General features: G+C 38.6%; 2 protein-coding genes across 2 annotated transcripts; both read left to right on the forward strand.

Annotated features, from left to right (window-relative positions):
- Positions 1-410: 410 nt before the first annotated feature.
- Positions 411-14,714, forward strand: LOC139735547 (TELO2-interacting protein 2-like). Its single transcript, XM_071646303.1, has 11 exons — positions 411-515; positions 1,611-1,824; positions 3,083-3,625; positions 4,289-4,518; positions 5,671-5,739; positions 6,237-6,290; positions 8,957-9,124; positions 9,987-10,127; positions 11,093-11,205; positions 12,173-12,261; positions 14,560-14,714. Exons 1-11 carry the CDS (start codon positions 411-413, stop codon positions 14,712-14,714), a joined length of 1,881 nt encoding a protein of 626 aa, XP_071502404.1.
- A 3,381-nt stretch (positions 14,715-18,095) lies between these two features.
- On the forward strand, positions 18,096-23,620 carry LOC139735548 (uncharacterized). The gene is made up of 5 exons (XM_071646304.1): positions 18,096-18,237; positions 21,594-21,910; positions 22,247-22,518; positions 22,904-23,095; positions 23,576-23,620. Exons 2-5 carry the CDS (start codon positions 21,622-21,624, stop codon positions 23,618-23,620), a joined length of 798 nt encoding a protein of 265 aa, XP_071502405.1. The 5' UTR covers positions 18,096-18,237; positions 21,594-21,621.
- The last annotated feature ends 730 nt before the right edge of the window (positions 23,621-24,350 follow it).

Consider the following 24,350-nt stretch of genomic DNA (forward strand, 5'->3'; position numbering starts at 1 on the left):
CTACTGAGCAGATCTGAGTTTGTGACGTTACGCTATCTGTCCGAGTAGTCGCAAAGACAGTTTTTCCTACGTTTTCATTGCCCTGTACTTATTACTCCACAACTTTCAGTGTGCTGACTTCATTTATCGTCTTGTATCTTAATGGTTTGAAGTTTCATTTGGCCGCAACCATACACTACTTTGAAAACAGCACAAGAAAATCAAGGTATGGGACTGTACGTGAAGACAGCGGCTAAACGTGTTGAGTAGTTCACCTACCGCTGCACTGCCCGGGGCGCACCCGGGGCGGCTGCGTGCGACGGCCGCTTCCTTAGGATACTGTGTAGCTGCTGCACTGTCTGTAGATGTCAGTACGATCCATCAGGCCAGGGCATCACTACAGTTGACATCAGTATCATCATTAGGCAACGATGGAAGACGGCCATAGACTTACTTCTAAACCCACGGAAGAAAGTAGCCAAAACACCGAGGCAAACATGGCAGCTTCAGAAATTCTACGAAGCATATCTGCAGAGGTATATGAGGACAATTGCCTATAGTATTATTACCCTTGGTCTTTGACTTTAAACTGAATAGGTAGATGTAAATATAAATTTAACGGCAAAATCGTGAAATAGGCCCCACCGCAGTGCGCGTGCACCCGTGCGATGCTATGCTGTGGAAATCGGCCCCACCGCCGTATGCATCTCGCGTAAACGCCGTTTGGTGGGGCCGTATTCACGAGTATTATACTGTGGAAGAAAGCCCCACCGCCTTGCTTATCTACCGATGAACGCCACACGGTGGGGCTGAATTCACGAGTATAAACAGGCGAGCCGCTGTAGTATTTGTACGGATACGCAGTGGTGGGGCCTATTTCACGAGTATGCCAATTTAACCACTTTTGTAACAATCACTGCCACTGGTAGCTGGATGAGATGGCAATCATCGACATCATGTACATGCGTGTGGTATTGTGCCAGTGGGCATGTTCTTTTTTCTTGCGGGCTATTGAGTTATTGGTAATTAACAATAGGTAAATTTACCGTAGTTATGGGTAAACTCAGCCTTTACTAATGAGGGTGCTAGTGGCCGAGCTTACGAGTTTACCTGCAACTAAGGGTGCAAGGCCGAGTTTGCCCCTAAATACGGTAATGCATTCTGCATATACTAATAATACTATCCTGCATACATTACTGTAAAAGTGGATATTTTCGCGCAACTAATTTTTCGCGCTTAGTCTGCTAAGAAGAGTTTCACATGTTTTTAATTCCGCTGAATCAAGACGGTAAGCACTGGAACATATGGCATGCAAAAATATTTGCGTCCTTTTGTTTTCGAGCTAGTATGTGGATGTGCGAAAATTTCAACACCACAAAAGTTTTCACTTTTGAAATACAGTAATACTTTTTGAATTTTTGTAGACATTTGTTTGTGTGCTAAGCTAATCATATTTCCCTTTGCTAAACCAGTTCTTAAAATTCGCATAGTCTCTTGTAGTCTTCAAGTGCATCGAAAAACTAGTACATGTAGGTCATGTATGTTATGGTTCTTTACGTTTAGTGTGTCCTCAGTCAATGAAGATGATAAATTTTTGTGTCTTTGCTATTCTTTTAATTTGTATTTTTCAGGTTGAGAATGGTTTGCTTGTTGAGAAAAGAGAGCACCTTGAGCACATGGTAATGCAGACTCCCTCCGCCTGGTTCCATCCCATCTTGTTGGCCAGTGGAGATGTCCTTGAAGATGGTGTTGATGGAGTCAGAGAAGCTTGTACCGAGACCATCCTCTTGCTTCTCTGCCACTGCCACTCTTCATTGAAGGCCAAGAGCGAAGAGGAAGTTGATGGTAAGCAAGCTGATTGAGAGTTGGGCCTGTTTTCTAGTAGAACTCTTCTTACACTGTGCATATCTGCAGATTTGACCTTTAGCCTATAGGATATAATTTTTGATACATGAAATGAAAACAAAAACAACAAAAACAAAAAGAAATAAAAACTGCTACTACTACTCTTTACATGCATTTGCCCCCAGAGTTCTGAGAGCATATTTTTTCGAGTTTTTTGTTCATCCCTTTTGTCTGTGTGTCCCACTCGGATCTCATCATCATAATAAAAGCAAAATCATTCCTTTTTTCTTTTTTTTCTTTTTTTTCTTTTTTTTTTTTTGGTCAATCCATCCCACCCAGATGTCATTATTGTAATTTAAAGTAATAACATTTTTTGACTTATTACTTTGCCCACATGTGTTTTAGGAAGTATAGGTGCACTGATTCATTTTTTGTAAAATCCCTGAAGATTACTTATCTTTTTGCTCAAAATGTCAGTTTTTAACTTAACTCCATCAAAGAGTGTCCAGAAGAAATACATTCTTTGGTAAGAAGGGTAGAACTAGACAATTATTTACATTAACCCATTGAGGATGAGCTGATTTTGCTCTAACACGCATTTCCCATGGACACCTGTCAGAGTATACTTGGGACCAGTCTTCAATGTGTTAAATGATAGTGCTTCAAAGATAAAGGGCAAAGGTCACTGTACATTTGCCAAAAGTTGTTATTTCCAGCCATAACTTCAGTTAGAAATGTCAAGTGGCAAATGAAGTTGAATGGATGGGGAAGAACAATGTTGCTTTACTATATTCAAATGTAAATGAAGGGTCGTATACATGTACAATGGGAGACACGGAATGGTGGTTGTGTGAGAAGCAGTGGCATCTCAGTTGACTGCAGGGCAGTTGACTTGCTCTTGTTTGTTTGTTTGATTTTTTGTTTGTTTGTTCTTGTGTGTTGTTTGTTTGTTTTTTTCCGTGACTGCAGATAATACATACCAGGGTATGAAATATTTTATCACAAGTCCTCAAAATATTTTTTTATACTATCTGTAAATCTAGATACGTAGTATCCCCGAATGAGGGAATTATTTTTCAGTAATGTCATGTAGTCATATCTAAGAGGCCATTTTCAAAGCCCTTTTAAAAATACAATTTTATATGAAGTTTAATTGAGTTTGATGAATTATCCGAGTTGTTGTAGTTTTGTTAAGAAATTTTGTCTGTTATTGATGTGATTGTGGCTGTATATCTCACAATAAATTTGTGCCATGCAGTAGGTGATGCCTATGGGAAGAAGCTCCAACAACATTCCAAGGAAGCACACGCAGCGTTGTCAATCATCAGCATCATTCTGAGAAAACTCGTCTCTAAGGAGCACGAGGAAAGGGTGCCTTCAAATGACGAGAGAGAAGATACAGTTCAACCAGAATGCGGGTTGCAAGCACATGAAGATGACAAAAAGAAAGTTCACAATTTGCAGAATGGCCCCAAAACAGACTCTGAGGGTACTGGTCCTAGCAACAAGATGGACGAGTGCCAAATCAGACCCAGTGGGACAGCGGAAGGGGCGGGACACTTTTCGATCAGAGCACAAAATGAGGAGATGGAGATGATGTTCCCTCAAGAAGTTCTCGAGAGACTGCAAGAGGGCTCCAGCAGGGAAGAGGAAGCCGCGAAGGATGGAGGCACCAGCACCGGAACCAACAAAGTACTGAGGCATGTAGTCAAAGCAGTGACTGGACCCTGTGTTGTGCTGTGTGCTTACCACTACAACAAGCATCCATGGACTACCCGTGGTAGTCAACAAGCATCTAAATGTAAGTGATTTCCTCCCACTGGTAATTAGTTATTTCATTTTTGTTTTTTGTTTTTTTTTTTCTCCAGAGAGTAAGTTGAAGGTTAGGAGAAGTCAAATGGTACGAAAATAAGTCATTTGTTTGTTTTTGTTTTCTCTTTGTTGCTTTAATTTAAGCAGAAAATAGGCAAGGGTGGACAAAGTTATGACTGTTTGAATATGAGTGAAGCATCTGATCATGTGTCCGGTCTGTAATTGTGAATGTGTGAAAGAGGATGCTCCTTCTGCTAATTGGCACAACCATCCTCCGTGAATGAATTGTTAAGTAAATATGTGTGGCATCATGGTAATTCAGTGGGATATTGCATATTTTTCTTCTTTTTCTTTTAATTGCTCCCTTAGTTTCTTTCACCTGTTTTGAATTGATTTAGAATAAGAATAAAGTCAACAGATATCATTGAGATAGAGAAATAATGTGTGTCCTTTTTATTGTGTTACGACCATATGAGCAGGCTTTCGTTGCTGTAGTGTATTACAGTATCCTTGAAGTACCCTTGGTAATGTCAAATTAGGTGTTTTCAGTGTCTTGTTGAGACAAATGTAGAGGACCTTGCCTTGAAATAAAGCCAAGTCTTTCTTTCTCATATTCATTTTTTCACACAACTTTTCCTTTGCCATTTGTCAGCACTGTTGTCACAACTCACCCAGACCTGTGGCTACCACTCATTGCCTGGCTTCCTTCAGGGCTCGAGCCAGCAGCATGGAGAAGAGGAGCCTAGTAGGGGGCATCACCTGATCCCCAAGGGTGCCTTTGGGCTTGCACTGGGGGAGCTGAAGAAGCGACTCACACGCGGCGAGTGGAAGAAGAACATTGGCACCCAGCAGGCCTTCGTCTGGCTTCTAGCACATATCAAAGTATGCTCTCTGCAAAATGATTAGTAGGACTAGCTATGATGGTGACTGATGATCACTTTTTGTCAAATCAGCAGAAAGTGACCCTTACTTCAAACATGACTGCAGTTGAACATAATTGATTCATTATGTCTGACCCCAGAGGAATTTTTGTTCTTCACGTCATTTGGTTTGTGTAACTGTGTAAATTTCAGTTAATATGAATGTCAAGTTTTCCTATATCCCTTACTACCCTTATTTTTGCTAATTACTGTAATAGTGGAAATTTTCTCACCAGCAGTTTTTCATAGTGGGCCTGGTTAGATGAATTTGCTTGATTTTAATTCTGCAAAATCAAAATATGAAATACATGTAGTATTGTGTATAACAAACAAACAAAAACCACATTTTGATTTTAATGCTAGTTTCCATGTCATGCAAAATGCATGAAAATTTGCACTTTTACGGTACCACATCTGCTGGCTTACTTACTTCTCTGATAGGCACAGATTCCTGGAATGTAACTACCACAAACATAGATTACTCACTCCAGATACCTCTTATTGCATCACAGTAGCATTCATGTGTGACCAATGTATTGTCAAACCAGAATAGCATGTATAGCTCACATTATGGCTGTTTGTTTGATGCAAAATGCAACAGACTTCTGGTACAAATAGCTTGACAAGATACAGCTATGCCATGTGCATGGGCACACGAATGGTTGATCGTAAAGCCTAGTGACAACATTTCAGCTGCTGTACATTGTTTGAGTGGATTTTCCTTTATTACCCATGTTAAAGTAGATGTTGGGTTCAATTAACATGAAGGTTTCATTCAGGAATAAAGAGCACCCTTTGAAAAATTTATTGAACTTTTCACAAGTGCATTTAGTAACGAAGTAAGGGTTTTCCAAGTTTGTCATTGAGCAGACATTGTTGGGAATATGATGCAGGTGCAAAAGTAAAACATGTCTTGGTGAATTTTATATGTCATATCATGGCTGAACATTTTATGTCTTAAATGCATGTAGGCATGGCTGTCACCGTTGTTATGTAACAGCGAATATGTATCATTTCAATGTTGTTGTTGTTTGAATCAAAATAAGTACCGTACATTATTGTGAATATAAATCCCATATGCTCAAATACAATGTTCTCTTCTTATCATCTGCAGCACCCATACCTTGGTGAGCATCTTGAGCTATGTCTGCCCCCTTCTCTCTTGTTTGTGGATGACTACAAGGTGAGATATGTGTCCTTTTGTCACTGAAATAGGCTCTCAAGTGAGTGCACTTTCAAAGCAGAAAGAAGTGATTATGGCAGTCTCTGAGTGATAATGCTGGTTTGTTTGTTTGTTTGTTTTTATGTGGCCCTATGTCTTCATTTTATACCAAATTACTTGAAGGAGTCAGGAGCGAACATATTTGACATTTTTTAATGTAAATCTGCCATTGCAAACTCATTAGTATGTAAATCGGATGATACATACATAAGATATGACCATATTTCCATTGTGTGACTGAAGACTGTGAATACTGAAAAAGAGCAATTCTTCACAGAAATAGCAGCAGTCCATGTTTGTTTTCAGGCAAACATTGATTTGCTGTTGTTGTCTCAAGATATGGTTAAAGTTTGTTTCTTTTTACCCAAGCATAGAAAGGAAGTGTGCATATATTCGACAGACTGTGATGATTTCTACTTGTAAATTTGTTTTTGCACTCATTCCCATTTTATATACAGATGGAAAACAAAATTGTTGGAATCCAGTGCTTGCAGTACATACTAGACAATGTGGTAAGTGATTGCAAAAGTTGTCACATCTCAAATGTGACTAAAACAGATGCCTAGGATGTTTCATGGAAATACTTGCGCATCATGAGTCTTAACCTATACTATGGGGTTTTTGTTTTTATTTCAGCCAATTGGCACTGATGTCTGGAAACTAAAAGTTGTCATTGTAAGAGATTACCTAATCCCCCTAATCCTTATTGTGTCTTTATGACCTTCCTGTTGGACTGATGCACATTTGCTATGCCTGAGTGGGCTTGCTAACACTACAACAAGGTCATATTTATAATAATAATGATAATAATGATAATAATACAGGGTACTTATAATGCGCCAATTCCACATAACTAATGTGCTCAAGGCGCAGTAGAAAAAGTGAGTATTACACAAACATGCACATGAAAATGAATGCCACAATAATGATGATGGAAAAAAAAAATCATAACATACAATTCTACTGGAAAACGGTTACGAACAAATGAGTCTTGAGGGCAACTTTAAAGGAGTCAACATTCAAAATGTAACGAATAGCTTGAGGCAACTGATTCCACAGGTAAGGTCCAGCATGTGCAAATGACCGATCCCCCCATGATTTCTTCATTTTTGAAACAACAAGCAATCTACAATTGGATGACCTTAAACATCTGGGAGTATTATAAAATGTCAGCAAATCAACATTGTACTCTGGGGCAGATCCATGTATGCAATGCAAAACAAACAGTAATAATTTAAATACAATGCGAGATTCAACGGGTAACCAATGCAGTGAGGACAAAACAGGGGTAATGTGAGTATTTCTTCTGGTAAGGGTAACAATACGAGCTGCTGAATTTTGCAATTTTTGTAACCGTGAAAGTTGAGATTGTGGTAGCTGAAATAGGAGTGCATTACCAGTCAAGTCGGGACGATATAAGAGCATGAACTATTTTTTCTTTGGCTGAATGAGTTAAATACTTGCGAATAATGCCCAAATTGCATAACTGATACCTCACGGATTTACAGACTGCAGAGATCTGAACAGACATAGATATTGTAGAATCAAATAATACGCCAAGATTTCTACACGATTTAGATGGAGCAATAACCACATCATTGTCAACCGTTAAAGAAGGAAGACTGAATGAATGAATTTGAATGAATCAATTAATAGTGATGAAAAGGCTACATGTAGTTAAGCTGACTGGGCATGCAAAGGGTTAACCAACAAACAATCAATCATTTTATCCCAGTATGATAATGTTGAAATGCATTACACTGTGTGTTTGTTACTTTTCAGTTCATGTATTTCCATGAGAAAGGAATGTGGTAAGCAGTACCACAGTAGGCAATTTGCAGCATTTAGGCATGTTCTTGCTCATGACCAAACACAAATACATCATCCTCTGTGTATATCAGGATATGCGTGCAATGGCCCATGATAAATGGCCCATGGTAAAAAACTTATAAAATGCAAATGTATTGATATCCCTCATGTGCTTTCAGCATGATACGTGTATTTCACAGTGCAGTGTCCTGGCATTAAATCATACAATTGCATCTCAAACTATCCACACTTTACCGTAATTCAGTCAAAAGAGTTCCACAGGTTTGATAGGAGGCATGTGATACAGAGTGTGCAGGACAATGAATTGACAGGTCATAGGAATGAGATGTAAATAAAAGCACTGATTAGTTGTACAGTGCACTCCCGTTACAACGAACACGGTTATAACGAAATTTCGTTATAACGAAGTAAATCTTCTGGTCCCAAAATTATCACCATTAAAGTCTATGGTACAAAATTCGCTTATAACGAACACGGTTATAGCGAAATTTCCGTTATAACGAAGTCTTTTCCGAGCGCCACAGACAAAGAAAAACAAAAGAAATGTCCTCCGTTATAACGAAATGCGAATTGCCTTCGAAAATACGTAGCGGAGCAAGCATTTATAGCGTCTCTGCATGGGTGAACGCTTCACACCACTGTGTGTTTGCTCCTTGTGTCACGCACAGTTTCTGAGGGGAACTTGCGTTTATTAATGTAATACAGTTATCCCATCACATTTCACATAGCTTTCCAGTGTATGATGAGTATTCAGCAAACATAATATATATATACGTGGTTTCCTTGTTTTTGTTATATATTGTATTTGTTCGGTTATAACGAAAGAAAACTGCCGGTCCCGAGCATTTCGTTATAACGGGAGTGCACTGTATGTGAATGCATAGATCAAAGAGTCCTTGGTGACAGATACAAGTAAGATGATGAAATCGGGGGAGGGGGGATTTTATATAGTGCTGATACACCTGAAGATTGTAACTCCAGTTTGAATTTTTTTTTTGTATAAGCTCAATTTTAGCTTGACACAAGTGGTCAGCCTTGCCCTTCAAAGTCCATATTTTGGCAGGTTACAGAGCGTTTTTTTTTCTTCAACAAATGTTTGTAAGATTACAGTTTTATAGCACGACATCACAGGAAAAGACACTTACTGGTGCCTGTGCCTTCATATTTCGTCTATTATAACTGATGCATGCAGATTTTTTTTTTTTTTTATTCAATTCATGCAAGGGAAACACAGTTGAAATGCATGACTATTGAATTAAGTTCTCACCAAGCTTTATTTCTAAATCTAATTTTGCAGAAGTGAAGTGCACCAATCTTGCAAATTTTGATTCTGTGCCCCTTCCTTCAGGACCCCACGGAAATGCGGTGGTACGGTCGAGCAGAAGTTGTGTACGAGGCGCTCCATCCCCTGCTGTACAACTACAAACCAGACCTGATAGAAACCCTCTACCCTTGCATGCTGCGTGTGCTAAGAGTGCTTGAGAGAGACCCGAAAAAGGCAGACAGACCAAGACAGGTAGGATGATACTTTGTTTCCTTGTTCTCTTTCTCTCTTATAATTTTTACTTCCATTATCCAAACATTTTTGACTATTCATATCAGCTTTCTGCATAATCGAAGCAATAGTCTTGTCTTATTAAGATAATTTGAAAGCTGCTTTGCATGATATATGACTTGGAATGTTTTAGATAGTGGGTTGGAAAAGAAATAATAGCAGCATTTCATCAATTAGTGATATGAGTTCTGTCATTTCCTTGTATGTACTTGGAATGTTGTGTAGATTTAATTAGTTCTGAGGAAAACAATCTTTATGTGTGTAAAGTTGTCTCAATGAAATTATATGTTTCCTTTTCATGGGGACTGGCATTCACCATAACAGTCATGAATGTTGTGTACGTATGAAAGAATACCCAAATTTAATTATGTTCTACTTTTCTTGTGGCTGTATGTAGTTTGCCTTGTGTATAGGATACCGAAATTTCTGCACTGCCTCTATCAGATAAAGACAATAACTGACATTCATCTAAGCATTTCTGCCATTTGAGCAAAAGGCCAGTGGGTATTGGGATAGTTAGATATTTTCTGTATGCCATCTGTGTCTGTTTGTTTGAATGTGAATTAATTTTCCTTTGATCAAACCATGAAAAGCCCATGGATTAACATGCTAGAAGAAAGCCCACTAGATCATCACATTTCAAGTGTTGCAAATCTCTTTAACCCTTTTATTATGAGATTCTGACATGTCCATAGACCTTACACTTGAACAGCCAAATACCAGGAGGTGATGGATTAATAAGTTTAAAGCCATGGCATTGTATGTAATCTAGTTGTGTTCCATTTCTCCATCTTAACTTCTTTTTCATTTCTCCTTTTTAAAGCCCAGTAGATATGACAAGGTGCTACAAGTGGTGCTCACTAACATGGAAGGGGAGCAGCGGATACCTGTTCGCCAGGCTTGTGCCAGACACCTCGGTCCTTTTATCGAAGCTATGGGCATCACTGTGCTCTGGCATATGAAGGTATATCAGAAAACATGTGGGATAACAATGGGGTGGTAGTAGGCGTGGTGGGTAGATAGATTAACATTGGAGAAAGACAGTTTACAAATGGGCATTTTATGTGGGCTGGAAAGCTTTGAACTCTAATTTCATTGTAGCAGGGTTAGGTATGCAAACAATACAGATCATTAAAGTGATGGTAATATTTGTTGTTTTTATTATTTTCAATAACATAATACAGTGCATATTTATTTTATTTCACACAATGTATGAGGAAAGACCTCTGATAAGTTCCAGGAACCTTTATATGCAAATCTTAGAGATCAGACATATCTGTTTGTTCTACTTCACTTATGATTTCCATCTTTCTATTCAGAAACCAATAAGCACATTAATCTTTGTATACAAACAAACAAAGAAATGCTGAAATTTTTCCTATTCCCAAGAGCCAAGCAGAGCATTGTTTCCCGGAAATTGTAATTATCATGTCAATTATTTCTGTTGTATGTGCAGTTTCTCTTTTGCAAGGATGATATTGTCCTCGTTTGTCCTTCTTTAATTGTTTAGTTTAGTTGTGTGGTTTTTTTTTTTTTTTTGGCGGGGGGGGGGGGGGGGGGGGGGTAGGGGGTCAAACATGCTACCTGGTACTGTAAAACAAGGAATGTTCGCGTGCATTTTAATTTCGTGAATTTCGCGAGCGCCAAGATTCGCGAAATTGAAATGCACGCGAAATTTCTTGTCTACACTATGTGCATTGAACGCCAGTGGCAATTCGCGAAAATTTCATGCCACGAAAAAGGCCGTCGGCTCCAATTCGCGAAAATTTGGTGCCGTGAATATATCATGTTTTACAGTAGTTCCTCTATTAACCATTTTTACTTCAAACAGTGACAGAAGTCCAGTGTGCCAAGTGTGGCACTGTTATTCTGTTTTACCTCTTTTTAAAACCAAAACTCTACAGCTTCAAATCTCTCTTCTCTCTCCAGAGGCTGATTCGAGTACTTGCAAGCTACCTGGAGGCCAGTGATGGGACAGCAGAGACAGGCAGGATCCTATCCCTGGGAGTCTTACAAACTGTCATTGTGCAGACGTGGCCACGGTAAATATTTGTGTACCATGAGAAGTTATTTGCACTGTCGTACAGTGCACTCCCATCATAACGGAACACGGTTATAACAAAATTCCAGTTACAATGAAATAAAGATTCACACTGCAACATTATCAGCTCTATGTTTTTTATTGTTTATTTGTTCGGTTATAACAGAATTTTGATGTAACAAAAAAAAAACTGCCAGTCCTGTGAACTTTGTTATAATGAAGTCCACTGTACAACGAGACCAGAAGCTGATATAATGTCCTATCAATATTGAGAATATGATTCTGATATGAGGTGAATTTCAGTCATGAAAGCAATAGGTTGTACTCCTGAAATTCTGGTAAGAAAACAGTTGGCTACATCCCATATGGGAAACTAAACCAAAATATAATCAACAAAGCAAAAACTGTAACAAGAGTACCGGTACTGAAACTATTAAAGGGTAAAGTTAAAATTAACTAAAATGCAAAGAAACAGATTAAGACAAGTATTTCATTCTCTGTTAAGTTTTCTAGTCTCATTTGTTTTGTTGTTGTTGTTTTTTCTCTGTTGCCGAATTCAGACATTTAAAAGCTTATGGTCTCGATACGACAAGTTGCAAATGAAATTTTAACAGGTCATTTCCTACTAAACTTAGGCATTCTCTGTTGCATTCATTTCAGGCCTACTTCCAAGAATATCTTGATAGTCATATTTGTAAAATGTCCACTTGTTCTTTCAAGGGTTTGATAAACCACAAAGTAGTGCCCAAACTGAACTCTTTTCTTTTTGTTGCCCTGCCAACAAAAAAAGTAAAAGTTAAAAAAATATATTTTTATCTTCTAAATGCACTTCAGCTTACTTTCTCCCATCTCGAGTCTGTTTAGCAATGTAATTTGACATTTCAGTGAGCAAACTTTTGTGAATCTGTAGTGAGTGCAAGCTGTATTGTGCATCACAATGTTGCGTCAATTCCATCTTTTCTGTCTAGCATCCCATGTCACTGTGTGGATCTCATGAAACCACTCCTCAGGTTACTGGTAGACATCTCCATGGAAACGACCAACATTACAGCCCAAGGTAGGGATGAAATACCGGTAATCAACTCTCCCTTACCCTTTCTGTGCCCATTTACAAAGCCATAACTTGCTAAACAGTCAATTGATTTGCAAGTGATGATAAAGTTGTCAGTAATCCGTTGAGGACGGGCTGATTTTGCTGCAGCAAGCATTTCCCATAGACACTTGGCCGAGTATACTCAGGACTCGTCCTCAACGGGTTAAACAGAATACCGTACCCTTTGGCAAGGTCTCTGTCCACTTGATGGAGGAGAACAATAGTTTAAAATTCGAAAGTCTAGAGACTGCTGTTTAGCAAGGGGATCATCGGAGCTATGAGAACTTACTTATGGAACAAATATGTGACCCGTTACAACAAAAGGATCCGAAAGTCGGGGTATGACAATTTTTTTAAAATGTCATGACATTATTCCCTTATTCTTCTTCTTTAATTTGATATATAGCACAACTCATACAAGCACTCGGTTGTGGAGATATCGATGATTTTATTAGCGCATGTCAAGTGGTTAAAGAAATCAGAGTTTCGAGAAAAACGCCTTCAAAGTTTTCCTTCCAACGCTATCATGATCAAGGGGAGGCAAGACAGTTTTCACCGCTTGACAATAGAAGGCATGCTCCTAGCGACCTCCGCGATGTTCATTCAAGCTTAGCGCCAGCAGTCTACGCACGACCAATCAGTAATCAGGATACCAAGCACTGACCAATAAGATCACGCCCTCGTTGCTAGGGGCGGAGTTTAGCTGGGGCGCTAAATCCAAATCTTCGGACACGTTTCTGTTACGTTGAATTTCGGAAAATCATGGCCCAGAAAAATGCCGAATTCTTGCCTTTCCTCTGATTATTTAGCTTCGAAATTTCGGCAGATGATAGACAAAACATTAGACCACAAATTTATGCAAAAAACAGAAATCCGATTGTTTTGACCAATTTCGATGACGGAACTTAAAACTCGATTTTCTCAGCTCAGCCGTCAACGACTTTAGGATCCTTTTGTTGTAGCGGGTCACATATTATCCAAGAGCAGCTGCAAAATTCTCTGCAGAAGCTGCCTGTTGATGACAACATGGAGCGCTGTTCTGTAGGTCAAAGGCTACAGTACCCCACACAAGTTAGATTAAATTTCCAGAATGTTTGAATGTTATGCTTATCTTGGATGAGTTTTATGTCAAGCATTCGGTTGAGCAAAGTTGGTGCAGAAAGCGAAGTGGAAATGTAAATAAAATCCATGATGCATATTTTGATGAAATAATTCCTGAATTTCTAATGTCAAGAAGAAGCCCTCATTAGCAGCCATTTACATGTAATGAGACAAGGATGTGAGCATGACACACTGCAAGTTCAAGATAAGAAGTGTTGTTTTGTCCTGTTCATTTTTATTGTCTTTTTTCTCTCTGTCAAATATATCATAAGTGTCCCTGCCGAACGAGTTCGAGCAGGGGACTATGAAACGGGCTCTGTACGTGTGTGTGTCAGTGTGTCCGTGTGTCTGTGTGTGCGTCCGTGTGTGATCAAAATCTTCAATTTGCTACTTCTCTGTCATTTAGGAGCCAATTTTGATTCTGTTTGCTTTATATGATAGCACTACATGGGAGCTTTGAAACTTCTACACAGAATTTCAGTTGTGACCTTTGACCTTGACCTTTGACCTATATTGTACATTTTGCTACAAAATGCTACTCCTTCGCCATTTCTAACCCGATTTCGATTCCGTTTGCTTTATGTGATGGCACTAGGTGAGGGCTTCAAAACTTCTACACAGAATTTTGACCTTTGACTTCTTTGACCTTTGACCTTGATATTTGACCTATATTGTACATTTTGCTACAAAATGCTACTCCTTCGCCATTTCTAACCCGATTTCAATTCCGCTTGCTTTATGTGATGGCACTAGGTGAGGGCTTCAAAACTTCTACACAGAATTTTGATCTTTGACTTTTGACCTTGATTTTTGACCTATATTGTACATTGGCTACAAAATGCTACTCCTTCGCCATTTCTAACCCGATTTCGATTTCGTTTGCTTTATGTGATGGCACTAGGTGAGGGCTTCAAAACTTCTACACAGAATTTTGACCTTTGACTTCTTTGACTTTTGACCTTGATTTTTGACCTATATTGTACATTTTGCTACAAAATGCTACTTCCGGCGGGGACATATATTACGCACCGCGTAATTTCTACTTTTCCTTGTTGCTATTTAAATTTCTACAGAATGATGTCAGTTAGTTGTGTTTGTTTGTTTGTTTGTTTGTTTGTGTTTCACTATGTGTGATTCTGCTTCTTGATTTCACATGTACAGCAAGGAATACACTGAGAACTGAATCAATCAAGAGCCTCATACTTTTGCGGAGGTGCTGTGGTTCAGTAGTGGAGGACTCCATCAACAAGGTCATAGGTTCTGACATCGTCAACAGCTTCACAAAGGAGTGCCTGGAGCAAGTCCTGGCTGAATAAGAGGCTGGTGCCTCTCAGAGAGGGAATTGACATGTGTGGTCATGTTGGATTTAGAATCAACAACATAATCATTCCTAATTTAAACAGTTTAATTAAGTGTAATTCACTTCAATCCCATTAGTTTTTTTTCGGTTGTCACTTCATGGTATGTCTCTTGCAAAGATCCACCACAATTATTTTATTAATTGAGGGGCATGCAGGTATTGAGGGGCATGCAGGTAATTTATGTATAACATGAGATTTCCTTGGCAAAATTAACTATAGAAGATGATTGCTTCTGACTTGACATGACATTACTCTGTAGGATTCACTGATTTGATGCCACTCCCCTCCCCCCCCACATCTGCCAACTAGTGCATTTTGCTGACCATCCTGGTTTTCTTTTCTTGATGTAAAAGAGAAAATGTAGTAATGGAATTAAATATGAGACTTTTCTTATCTTAAATCTTGTGCAATGAGCTTTTATATGTTACATCCCAATTTTGAACCATGTATTATGTTTCTTATCTTCAGAATATTCTGATTTGTTATTTTAGAGCTATACATCATACATCCTTTTTTTTTTTTTTTTTTTTTTTGGTCTGCAGATTATTGGCAGCCCTGCCCCATTTGTGTAGTCGTTTAGAAGCAGTGACAGGACCAGCTGTTATGTTTTTGTTGTTTCGTTGCCATGTGGCAAGAGTGAACGAATATTGAAAGCCACAGCAGAGTCTCAGTCAGTTGTTGCCCTTTATTATTGTAGCTTTGCCAAACAAAGGATCCCAATGCTAGCTGCACTGTATATATTAAGATGGCAAACAAAATAATGCAGGAGATTTAATATACTGTGAAAGTGGATATTTTTTGCATGAGTAATTTTCTTGCTCGATCAGGTAAGATGAGTTTCGCGTGTTTTTGATTTCACAGAATCAAGACATGCACTACTGGAATATAAAGCAAGCATAAATAATTGTGTGCTTTTATTTTTGTGCTAGTTTCTGGCTGCGACAAATACATAAAAATTTCAACACCACTAAAATGTCCACTTTTACAGTAGTAAGCTTCTCCTCTCAGCTCTCCCTCAATTTACACGTTGTATTTGTGATGAGTGTCAGAAAGAGAGATTATCTAGAGAAATAGTGGGAGAAACTCATGGCAGTGTAAAGTCTGCTGCATAGGACAACTGTCTTATCTACACAGCTGTCAGTTCCAAATGTTCTTGTCGTTCACAATAGCCAAGTGCATTCCTGTTTGCTGTACTTTTACATGCAAATCATTGATATGAGGCAGTGCCTCAGGCTGGTAATAAAAGGAGCAAGTAAACTGCATTTTATTTTAATAGTATTGTCTCATTTCTGTATGTTGTGTTTTTCATTGTTGCTATGGGTACATGTGTGCACGTAAGTGAATGTGATTTAATTTGTCCTACTTTTCGTGGGTTTGAGCCAGGCAGTTATATGTGTCACCAAAATTCTGGCCAGAAGATAGCAAAAAGTTAATCCTTTAAGTTATAGAATAATACTGTATTCCTGATAGCACTTAATGCAAATTACATGTTGAAAAGGGGAAAAAACCAACAAACAAATAGGCTTTTCCAAAAGCAAAAAAAAAAAAAAAAACCAACAACAACAACAAACAAATACAGTATAGGCTTTTCCAAAATCATCTTGACCCTCATGGTCAGAAATTATATACATTGTATGTGTATATCATTCTCATTAATTTTTGAAACACCTTTTTTCTTTTTTCTTTTTTTTTGCCCAAGACTGCACAGAGCAAGAGTTCTGTCTTGTAGTGCAGTGCATAATGCATAGGTTTTATCAATAATATGAATAGAAAAAACCTATAGTTAAAAGATACAGCACCAACCCACAAAAATGTGTCTGGGATTTTGTGGGTTAATGTTGCCTTTCTGATACATTTAAGGACCTGCATTGTCCATTTGACCAAAGTGCTCAAGGCTCAAGAATTTTCATTTTCATTTTAATTCGGGACATTTCCCCGAAACCTTTTCATACCATTTTTACACATCTCTTGGCCAGAGGAAATACATTGTACATGTATATTTCTTTGTGGCATTTTCAAGGAAATGACAATTAATCTCTTCAATTCCTTCAAGACGTGGGGATTTCCAAAAAGTTGCACCACACTCCGGTAACTAGATAAGTGCAAACTTGTGCTACTACCAAGATGACAACCCTCTTATTTCGATATCACAGCATTCATTCATGGAGTCAATCACCATGAACAGTTGTCTAATCTCTTACGTCATCAACATGTTTCTTGCACATGTGATAACATTTCAGTGAACCATTATCAGAATACACATGTTAATTGGATCTCTCTTTGAGAAATAGCATGACAGCTTTAAATTGGTCTAAACCATACCTTTTTATGGAGGATTGTTGTTTTTATTAGTGATTTTAAGTATGTTTATTATATACATGTATATATATATTTTTTTTCATTATTGATGCTAGTATGTGTTAATTTCAGTCGCATTGTGTGATATGTCTGCGGTGTACCTGTGATGTATTTCATATATATGTTTGTCCTGTTGTGATGTGACTTATCCAATGTACAGAGTGGACAAAAAAGTAATCAATCAATCAATCAATCAATCAATCAATCAATCAATCAATCAATCAATCAATCAATCAATCCTCCCTTCCTCCTCCGCCCCTGCACTTCGCGATCCCACGCAGGTCACGCGTTACAAAACATAACTTTTTTAAATGAGAGCTACACTATAATAGTACTACGCCTCCCAGTTGCGTAGCTTCCTCGAGCTGTTTTGTGGACGTGTCGAGGATTGCGCAATATTTAGGGAAAACCGACTCTACGCCAATCCTAGCCTTTAAACAAGGCGACTCGCTCTGCGTGCCCCCGTATAGCGCGTTTACCCAACAAACCCGTTGGCCGGCGAGTGGAGCGAGCCGCCTTTATCCACTCGTTCAGGGATGTGTACTTTTGTCGTTGTTGTTGCTTTATATTCTTTGACAAATTTGCGTACAAATTTGACGCAGAAAATACACACGGCACCAAGGCAAGCCTCGTTAATATTAAGTAGAATAAGAATAGTTACTTAATATTAACGAGGCTTTAATATTAACGAGGCTTGCCTTGGTGCCGTGTGTATTTTCTGCGTCAAATTTGTACGCAAATTTGTCAAAGAATATAAAGCAACAACAACGACAAAAGTACACATCCCTGAACGAGTGGATAAAGGCGGCTCGCTCCACTCGTCGGCCTACAGGTTTGTGGGGTAAACGCGCTATACGGGGGCACGCAGAGCGAGTCGCCTTGTTTAAAGGCTACGCCAATCCCAGTGGAAATCATTTACTTTGTTGATAATATAGGAGCACGCATCATTGGGGAGTTCAGTCCAGTGATAAGAGATCGGAAGCTGGATAGCAGAGAACCTGGATATAAGACTCGTCACAAATTATTTGGAAGTCAATCCGAGACTTCAGATACATGATCTTCTCCATGTCTGACTGATACAGCCGTTTCTCACAAACATAGGATTGGGAGATCGACATAGGTGAGGGGAAATCGTCAGAATCAGTGTGAGGAAGTATGCATTACTGTACCTTGTATCTTGTATTCTACCAGTTCGGACAGGTAAACGATATTGTAAATAATGGGATTTTTTTAATTCAAAAAGACAAAAATATCTTTGTCAATATCAACTACCGGTGTAGGCCTATGAAAAGGTGCTAGAATATATTGAAAGCCATCTTTTGACTACAGCTATAATGTAATGACCCTTTAACACTTACAATATATAAGATATATATATATATATATACATACATACCATGATTTTAAAACAGATCAGAGTATGTATCAGAGTTGGAAAATCGAGAAAATTGAGAGACATGATAAGCCTACTACAACAATATTCATGTAATATGTCGCTTTCATGAAATATTGTACAGTAAAATATTCTCAAGATTCCCTGGTGGATCAATTTTTCTATGAACAGTAGGCTTTAAGTCTGTATTTCTTCTTTAGCTGTTCTCCGCATTTTGACAAAATATTTACGAAAACTGTAGCGTATAAAATATGCATGCAGGCCGTTACATTTCTTTTTTTTTCTTCCTGTACATTACCTCTGTCTAGAATTAACCACTTACATGTATACTCGTGTTCATTGTGTATGTCCAGATGTAGTTTACTATCATATTCATATAATTTTACTTTGAGTTATAAGAAACACATGTCTGAAGGAAACAACAAAATGTCAAATGTATTGTCGGCAAATTACTGAAAAAATGCAATGAAAAATGAAATTAAAGAAAGGAAAAAACAGGACATGAAGTAAGAAACCAACAGTTTGCTCAGGCAGAAGATATTTTGCGTATTTACCTTATTTTGAGTAACGACAGCAAAGTAAATGATAAATAAATGTGCGAAACAACAAATTGAACTAAATGAATGAATAAGTGAATGAATGAATGAATGAATGAATGAATGAATGAATGAATGAATAAATGAATGAATGAATAAGTAAATTGATGAATGAATAAAATTTAATACACACAATAAATCTAGGAGAACCCGTCTGAGCCACATGGCATGATAATAAGAGTATCGTAATCATTGTGAATTTTTATTTTGCTTCTTGAACAAAAATCAATCAAACAAAACAAACAAACACAAACAAACAAAAACGAAGGACAGGGTTTTCTGGATCAGTTTTGTAGTTTCTATAGAGGAGAATGTGCTGAAATAAATCGTCACTGGCTGCGAATTTCTTTCATGAATAGAAATTCACATACGTGTATAAGTAAGATATATAGTGGTACATGCACATGTTTAGATGTCAAATTGAGATTCATTTAAAATTGCCATATTTCGGCAAATTTTAGCAACAATTTCTAAACATTTCAATGATTTTATGATTTCCACTTAAGATCCGTCATTTGCTGAAGATTTTCTGCAATTATTTCATTTCTGGAGATCGATCATGCGTTGCTTGTGTGATGGGGGAGGGGAGGGTAGGAAAGTCATTCTTAATCCTATAGCTCTGTTGGTATCATTTTATGGCCTTGGCCCCACCGTTGGTACCGGACTTTCCTTAACCCACTTTCTGTTTACACTTGTTTTGCGAAAGTGGGCTAGCCCCACCGATAATCCCGTTCTATCTGGCCCTGCAAAATAGCATGGTTAGCACCGCAATTGCGGTGCCAAGCAAGCGAGTGAAAACAGAACGAAAAAATAATCCGGGGCTAAGCGACGGAGACGAAGTCTGACCCCCCACTGACCAATCAGAAACGAGGTAATCAAGTGCTGCCGGTGCGTGCGTGTACTTGTACAGTGCACAGCGCAATCATGAATATTCATGTGGTTTGGAAAGTACGGGGCTAAGAAATATGAGTGTTAAAAGGTCAGTTTTCTCCTTAGCCCAGGACAAGAGCTTAGTACGGGATTTACTGGCGAGTGTAAAAAGCTGAAAAAATTGGTACGGGACTAACGATATTCCTGGGTCAGAGAAAGTACGGGGTTAAGAAATACAAGTGTAAAAAGGGCTTGACACAGGGCGTTAGTTTATCCTCCCGACAGTAAATTTTAAACAGTTGGAAACAGGCGAGACGAAAGCGAAGGCAAGGCGAGGCAAAGCGGAGTGTATTTTGATGAATAATTTCACTAACGCCAAACCAAGTAATGCCATTATTTGTTCTATGAAATGTTATGAAAAGATTCTAATTCCGCAGCAGTCGTTTTTGCAAGATCCCCAAGCCAACACCAACTCGAAGGCAGCTATGAAACTGAACGTTAAGTGCATTTTTAGTAATACATAGACAGTGCAGCTGGGTGCGAAAAGGGAAGGAGTCATTGTACCACATGTCATTACTTACGAACGCCGGGTGAAAATGTTAAGTTTTGCCTACAGGTTGTAAGGCTGCATGTGGTCACATACAGGTGGTTACATTATTTGGCATCCATGTCATATCACAATTTTGTAATGAATGTTATAGAAGTTAGCCATCATATTGTGCGCTCTGTACTTTTATTACACAGTGTGACTTATTGACGCAAAAAAACATTCTCATAATATCCGAGACATTCCCAACATTGCTCTATAAATGGAAGAACATTAAAAACGATCTGTTGTAAAGTTATCATGTTTATCCAATTATTATCGAGCTGTATTTTAAAACCAATGAAATACCGTGACCTTTTTTTAAAGATAAACATAATAAATGTTAAAACAGAGAGGTGGAATTAAGAGGTGACCCCTTTCCCCGTCCGTTGAACTTTGTCCTACCTTTGGCTTTGTTTATATTGGGTTTTCCCTTTGTTTACTTTGGCACCATTCAGCTATCAAAATGACTGCGTACGGCTTTGAACGTTCATCTTTGATACGGAAAAGCTGCACGTTAATGACGCATTTTATTATCATTCAACTATGGTTATTGACCGATTAGATACAGTCATGAATGGCATATCACTTTATAGTTTTGAGTAGCTAAGCAAACCACAATCCAGGAAAGGATGAATTATATAAGTTGACAGGAATGATTCAAAGATTCCAAGGGAAACATTCAAAAAAAAACACGTGTGAGACAAACCTTGTATAGAACGGGAAGCATACACCAACGTAAACACTGTTCAATGAGTGGTTGTAGATAGATGGAAATAAAACGTTGTAGGAAGAAAATGTCATGGTGATGCATGAACTACACCTTCTTATTTTGGACCTAATCTGTTGATTTAAAAAAAAAAATCTTTGGAGATGTAGTTGGCAAGCGTGTGAAGCATCGCGAACATCATTCTGTATAGCGAGCAATGTGTGTTAGTGTATGGCAACTCATCGTTAAAATCATTATTGTTCGTCTAGTATTTGGCTGCTGTGCACAAGTTTGAATTCATTAATTTCCCTTTTTATACCAGTTTTACTTGTCGAAGACGGGAGATTTAAATGATGGCGTCATCTGGACGGACAGGCCCAAACTCTCGTGTCGTCGAAAAAGACGTCACAGGAGTCGTTCGCCGGTTCATCAAGGCTCGCGGCTTCGGATTCATCACACTGCACAACGACGCTTCGGATGACGTTTTCTTTCCCATCACTGCGGTCGCGGACGATGATCGGCCGCTTCTAAAACAGTCGGGGGAGAAAAGTTTGCCAGTCAAATTCGATCTCCTGATCGAGCAACGAGGGTTCGCTGCCGAGAGAGTGAGATTTATCGGCAAATCGGCAAATCTGGATGGTGAGTCGCAGCTTTGTATACTTTCTGCGGTCGTCGTTCATTGGAGAAAATTTTGATTCGAATTTTTTCGCTTGCAGAAAAAAGAAAGAAAACCCAAACCCCAAAATAAAGTCGGACCATAACCTAAGAATATATGATGGTTATGTTCATAGAGAGGAGGCTTTTAGTTCTTATCTCATTCTAACTGTTTCCTCCTCATATGAGCCAGACGAACATACATTGAAACTGTCATGATATGACACAAATGAAACTTATTTTGCCTCTGATAGCAATGGAAAATGTTGCCATTTATCTTTCTTTTCTTTTCTTTTTTGTATAACGTGACTTTCTCTATAGATGACAACGCCCGTGATACACAATCTATCGAATCGCTCTCGGCTTTGCTAAGGAAACAAGGCAACTTGCTGTCTCAGTCCTTGAACGATAAGCAGCCGGCAGTAGAGCGATCCGCGGCGCTCCGGGAGGCTATTAAATGGTACCAGTCATCCCTCGGAGCGGCGAAGTCGAGTCAGGATGGCGCTTCGGCCGCCAAGAACGCTGCCACGGCCTCGTGGAAGCTCGCCTCACTGTACCGTGAAAATCTTAAGCTGTCTACGTCCGACGCTAAGGTAAGCCTCAACGTCACTGAAGAATTGATAGAACACGACTGGATCGAGTTCATGAGGACAATTTATTCATTATTTATTGACTATGTATAAGTAAGGCCCGAAGTGAAATTACGGTCGAATCTCAGAGTTATTTGCCTGTATGGATGTGCGGTATTTGTACTCCAGAAGATGTGCATGCTGAACCGGTTGTCGTGATCTTTACGTTCCCCCTAATTTTTCTCTGATTAAAAAACACGCATATCTGTTCACAGTTTTATCAAAATCATGGCATGATTATATACAGCAACCTTTATGGGGATGGGTGCTATCAATCACGGTTTATCGTGCGAAATGACATTTGGATATATTATCTAGATATATATTATTTTCTATATATATTATCTAGATCGTCGTGAAAAGATACGACGAAGCCATGGGATACTTCACGAGAGCACTTAAGGATGGCCACTGCAAAGGTGCGGCTTGGACAAAACAGTTGGAGGAACTCATGCAGAAGTGTTTGAAAGAAAAACTTGAGTTGATGTCAGCCAACGAATCTCAAATGAGTAAGCACTATGCCATTTACCTAAGCCGAACAGTATATTTTGAGACGTATTTGATAGCAAATATGGTGTGTATTGTGATATTAGCACTGGCCAATAATGATTCCATTCGATAATGATGATAATAATAATAATAATAATAATAATAATAATAATAATAATAATAATAACGATAATAATAATAATAATAGTAATGATGATAATAATAATAATAATAATAGTAATCATAATAACACAAACAAATCCGAGCAGTATGGTAATGCTACAGAGTGTCTGAAAGATATGGAGCTATAGATCTATATGAAGAATAATAGGCTTGAAAAGGAACGTTAAATGCTTTAAAAAAAAAGAACTATGTGGAGTGTTACTGTCAACCATTTAATAAACGACTTATCAGCACAGTGATAATCGCTCTTAGATATATATTTATATGTCTATGTTTAATTAGTTCTAATAATATTATGGTATGAATTGAAGTTACACTTTAATGTTAAAGTATCGTTACAACGCCACAGGTGATTCTGAATCGACGGGAAACTGCGAGGACGAGCTTCCAGTAAAGACATCACCCAAGCCTCGCGGGTCTAAATCGGACATGAAGAGGACAGAAGGAAATATTCTGTTCAAGGCTGCCACTTTCCAAATAGATGCCAGGAAGAAGGGCCTTTGCCTTAGGGAAGCCCTGCGTCTGTACCGTCTGGCACTCTCTGCATCTAAAACACCAGACGAAGAGGTCTCCGCTGCGAAGAACGTAGCCGCCGCTTCCCTCAAACTGGCGGTCTTGTATCGAGAACATCCGAAGCTGTCGGGAGGCAGGACGGTAAATTATGTTACACTTCGTGGGCCCTGTTTTATGAAGAGTTAAGATTGATTATAAAGTTGATTTCTGTGATGCCTGTCAGCCTGTGTGTTAAGGAAATTTAAAATCGATTTTATCTTTTTAGTAAAACAGGGCCTTGAACGTGCAAACCAATACTTGTTATAATCGGTAACACGACATTTGCTCCTGCGATAATTGCTCCGGTCTTGTTTTTTTTTTCCAAGGACTTAGGGTTAGGGCTGTGATAGGGTTTTAGGCTTAGTTTGATATGAGGATTAAGATTAGGGTTAGGGTTATGCTTGGCTTAGCGTGCAGATATTCTATGGGAGCAATTGTCGCATGAGCAAATGTCATGGAACCGTCTCTATTATTATGGTTATTTTGTCAAGATTATATTATAGCCAGTAAGCGCGGTCAAGCATAGTTAGCTCAAGATATCATAACTTTGTTAAAACGAGTTTTTTCTGTGC

Source organism: Diadema antillarum, unplaced genomic scaffold (assembly GCF_040938485.1).
Source record: "Diadema antillarum isolate AM-2024a unplaced genomic scaffold, OU_Dant_1.0 seq00000585_RagTag, whole genome shotgun sequence".
NCBI lineage: Eukaryota > Metazoa > Echinodermata > Echinoidea > Diadematoida > Diadematidae > Diadema > Diadema antillarum.

Bases quoted from the DNA above. Each gene is read 5' to 3' on its own strand.
- LOC139735547 (XM_071646303.1), top strand. From the start codon at position 411: ATGGAAGACGGCCATAGACTTACTTCTAAACCCACGGAAGAAAGTAGC. The intron at 4,519-5,670 runs GTATGCTCTCTG...TATCATCTGCAG, and splicing joins GGCTTCTAGCACATATCAAA to CACCCATACCTTGGTGAGCA. The intron at 5,740-6,236 runs GTGAGATATGTG...TTTTATATACAG, and splicing joins TGTTTGTGGATGACTACAAG to ATGGAAAACAAAATTGTTGG.
- LOC139735548 (XM_071646304.1), top strand. From the start codon at position 21,622: ATGATGGCGTCATCTGGACGGACAGGCCCAAACTCTCGTGTCGTCGAA. The intron at 21,911-22,246 runs GTGAGTCGCAGC...CTTTCTCTATAG, and splicing joins CAAATCGGCAAATCTGGATG to ATGACAACGCCCGTGATACA. The intron at 23,096-23,575 runs GTATATTTTGAG...ACAACGCCACAG, and splicing joins CCATTTACCTAAGCCGAACA to GTGATTCTGAATCGACGGGA.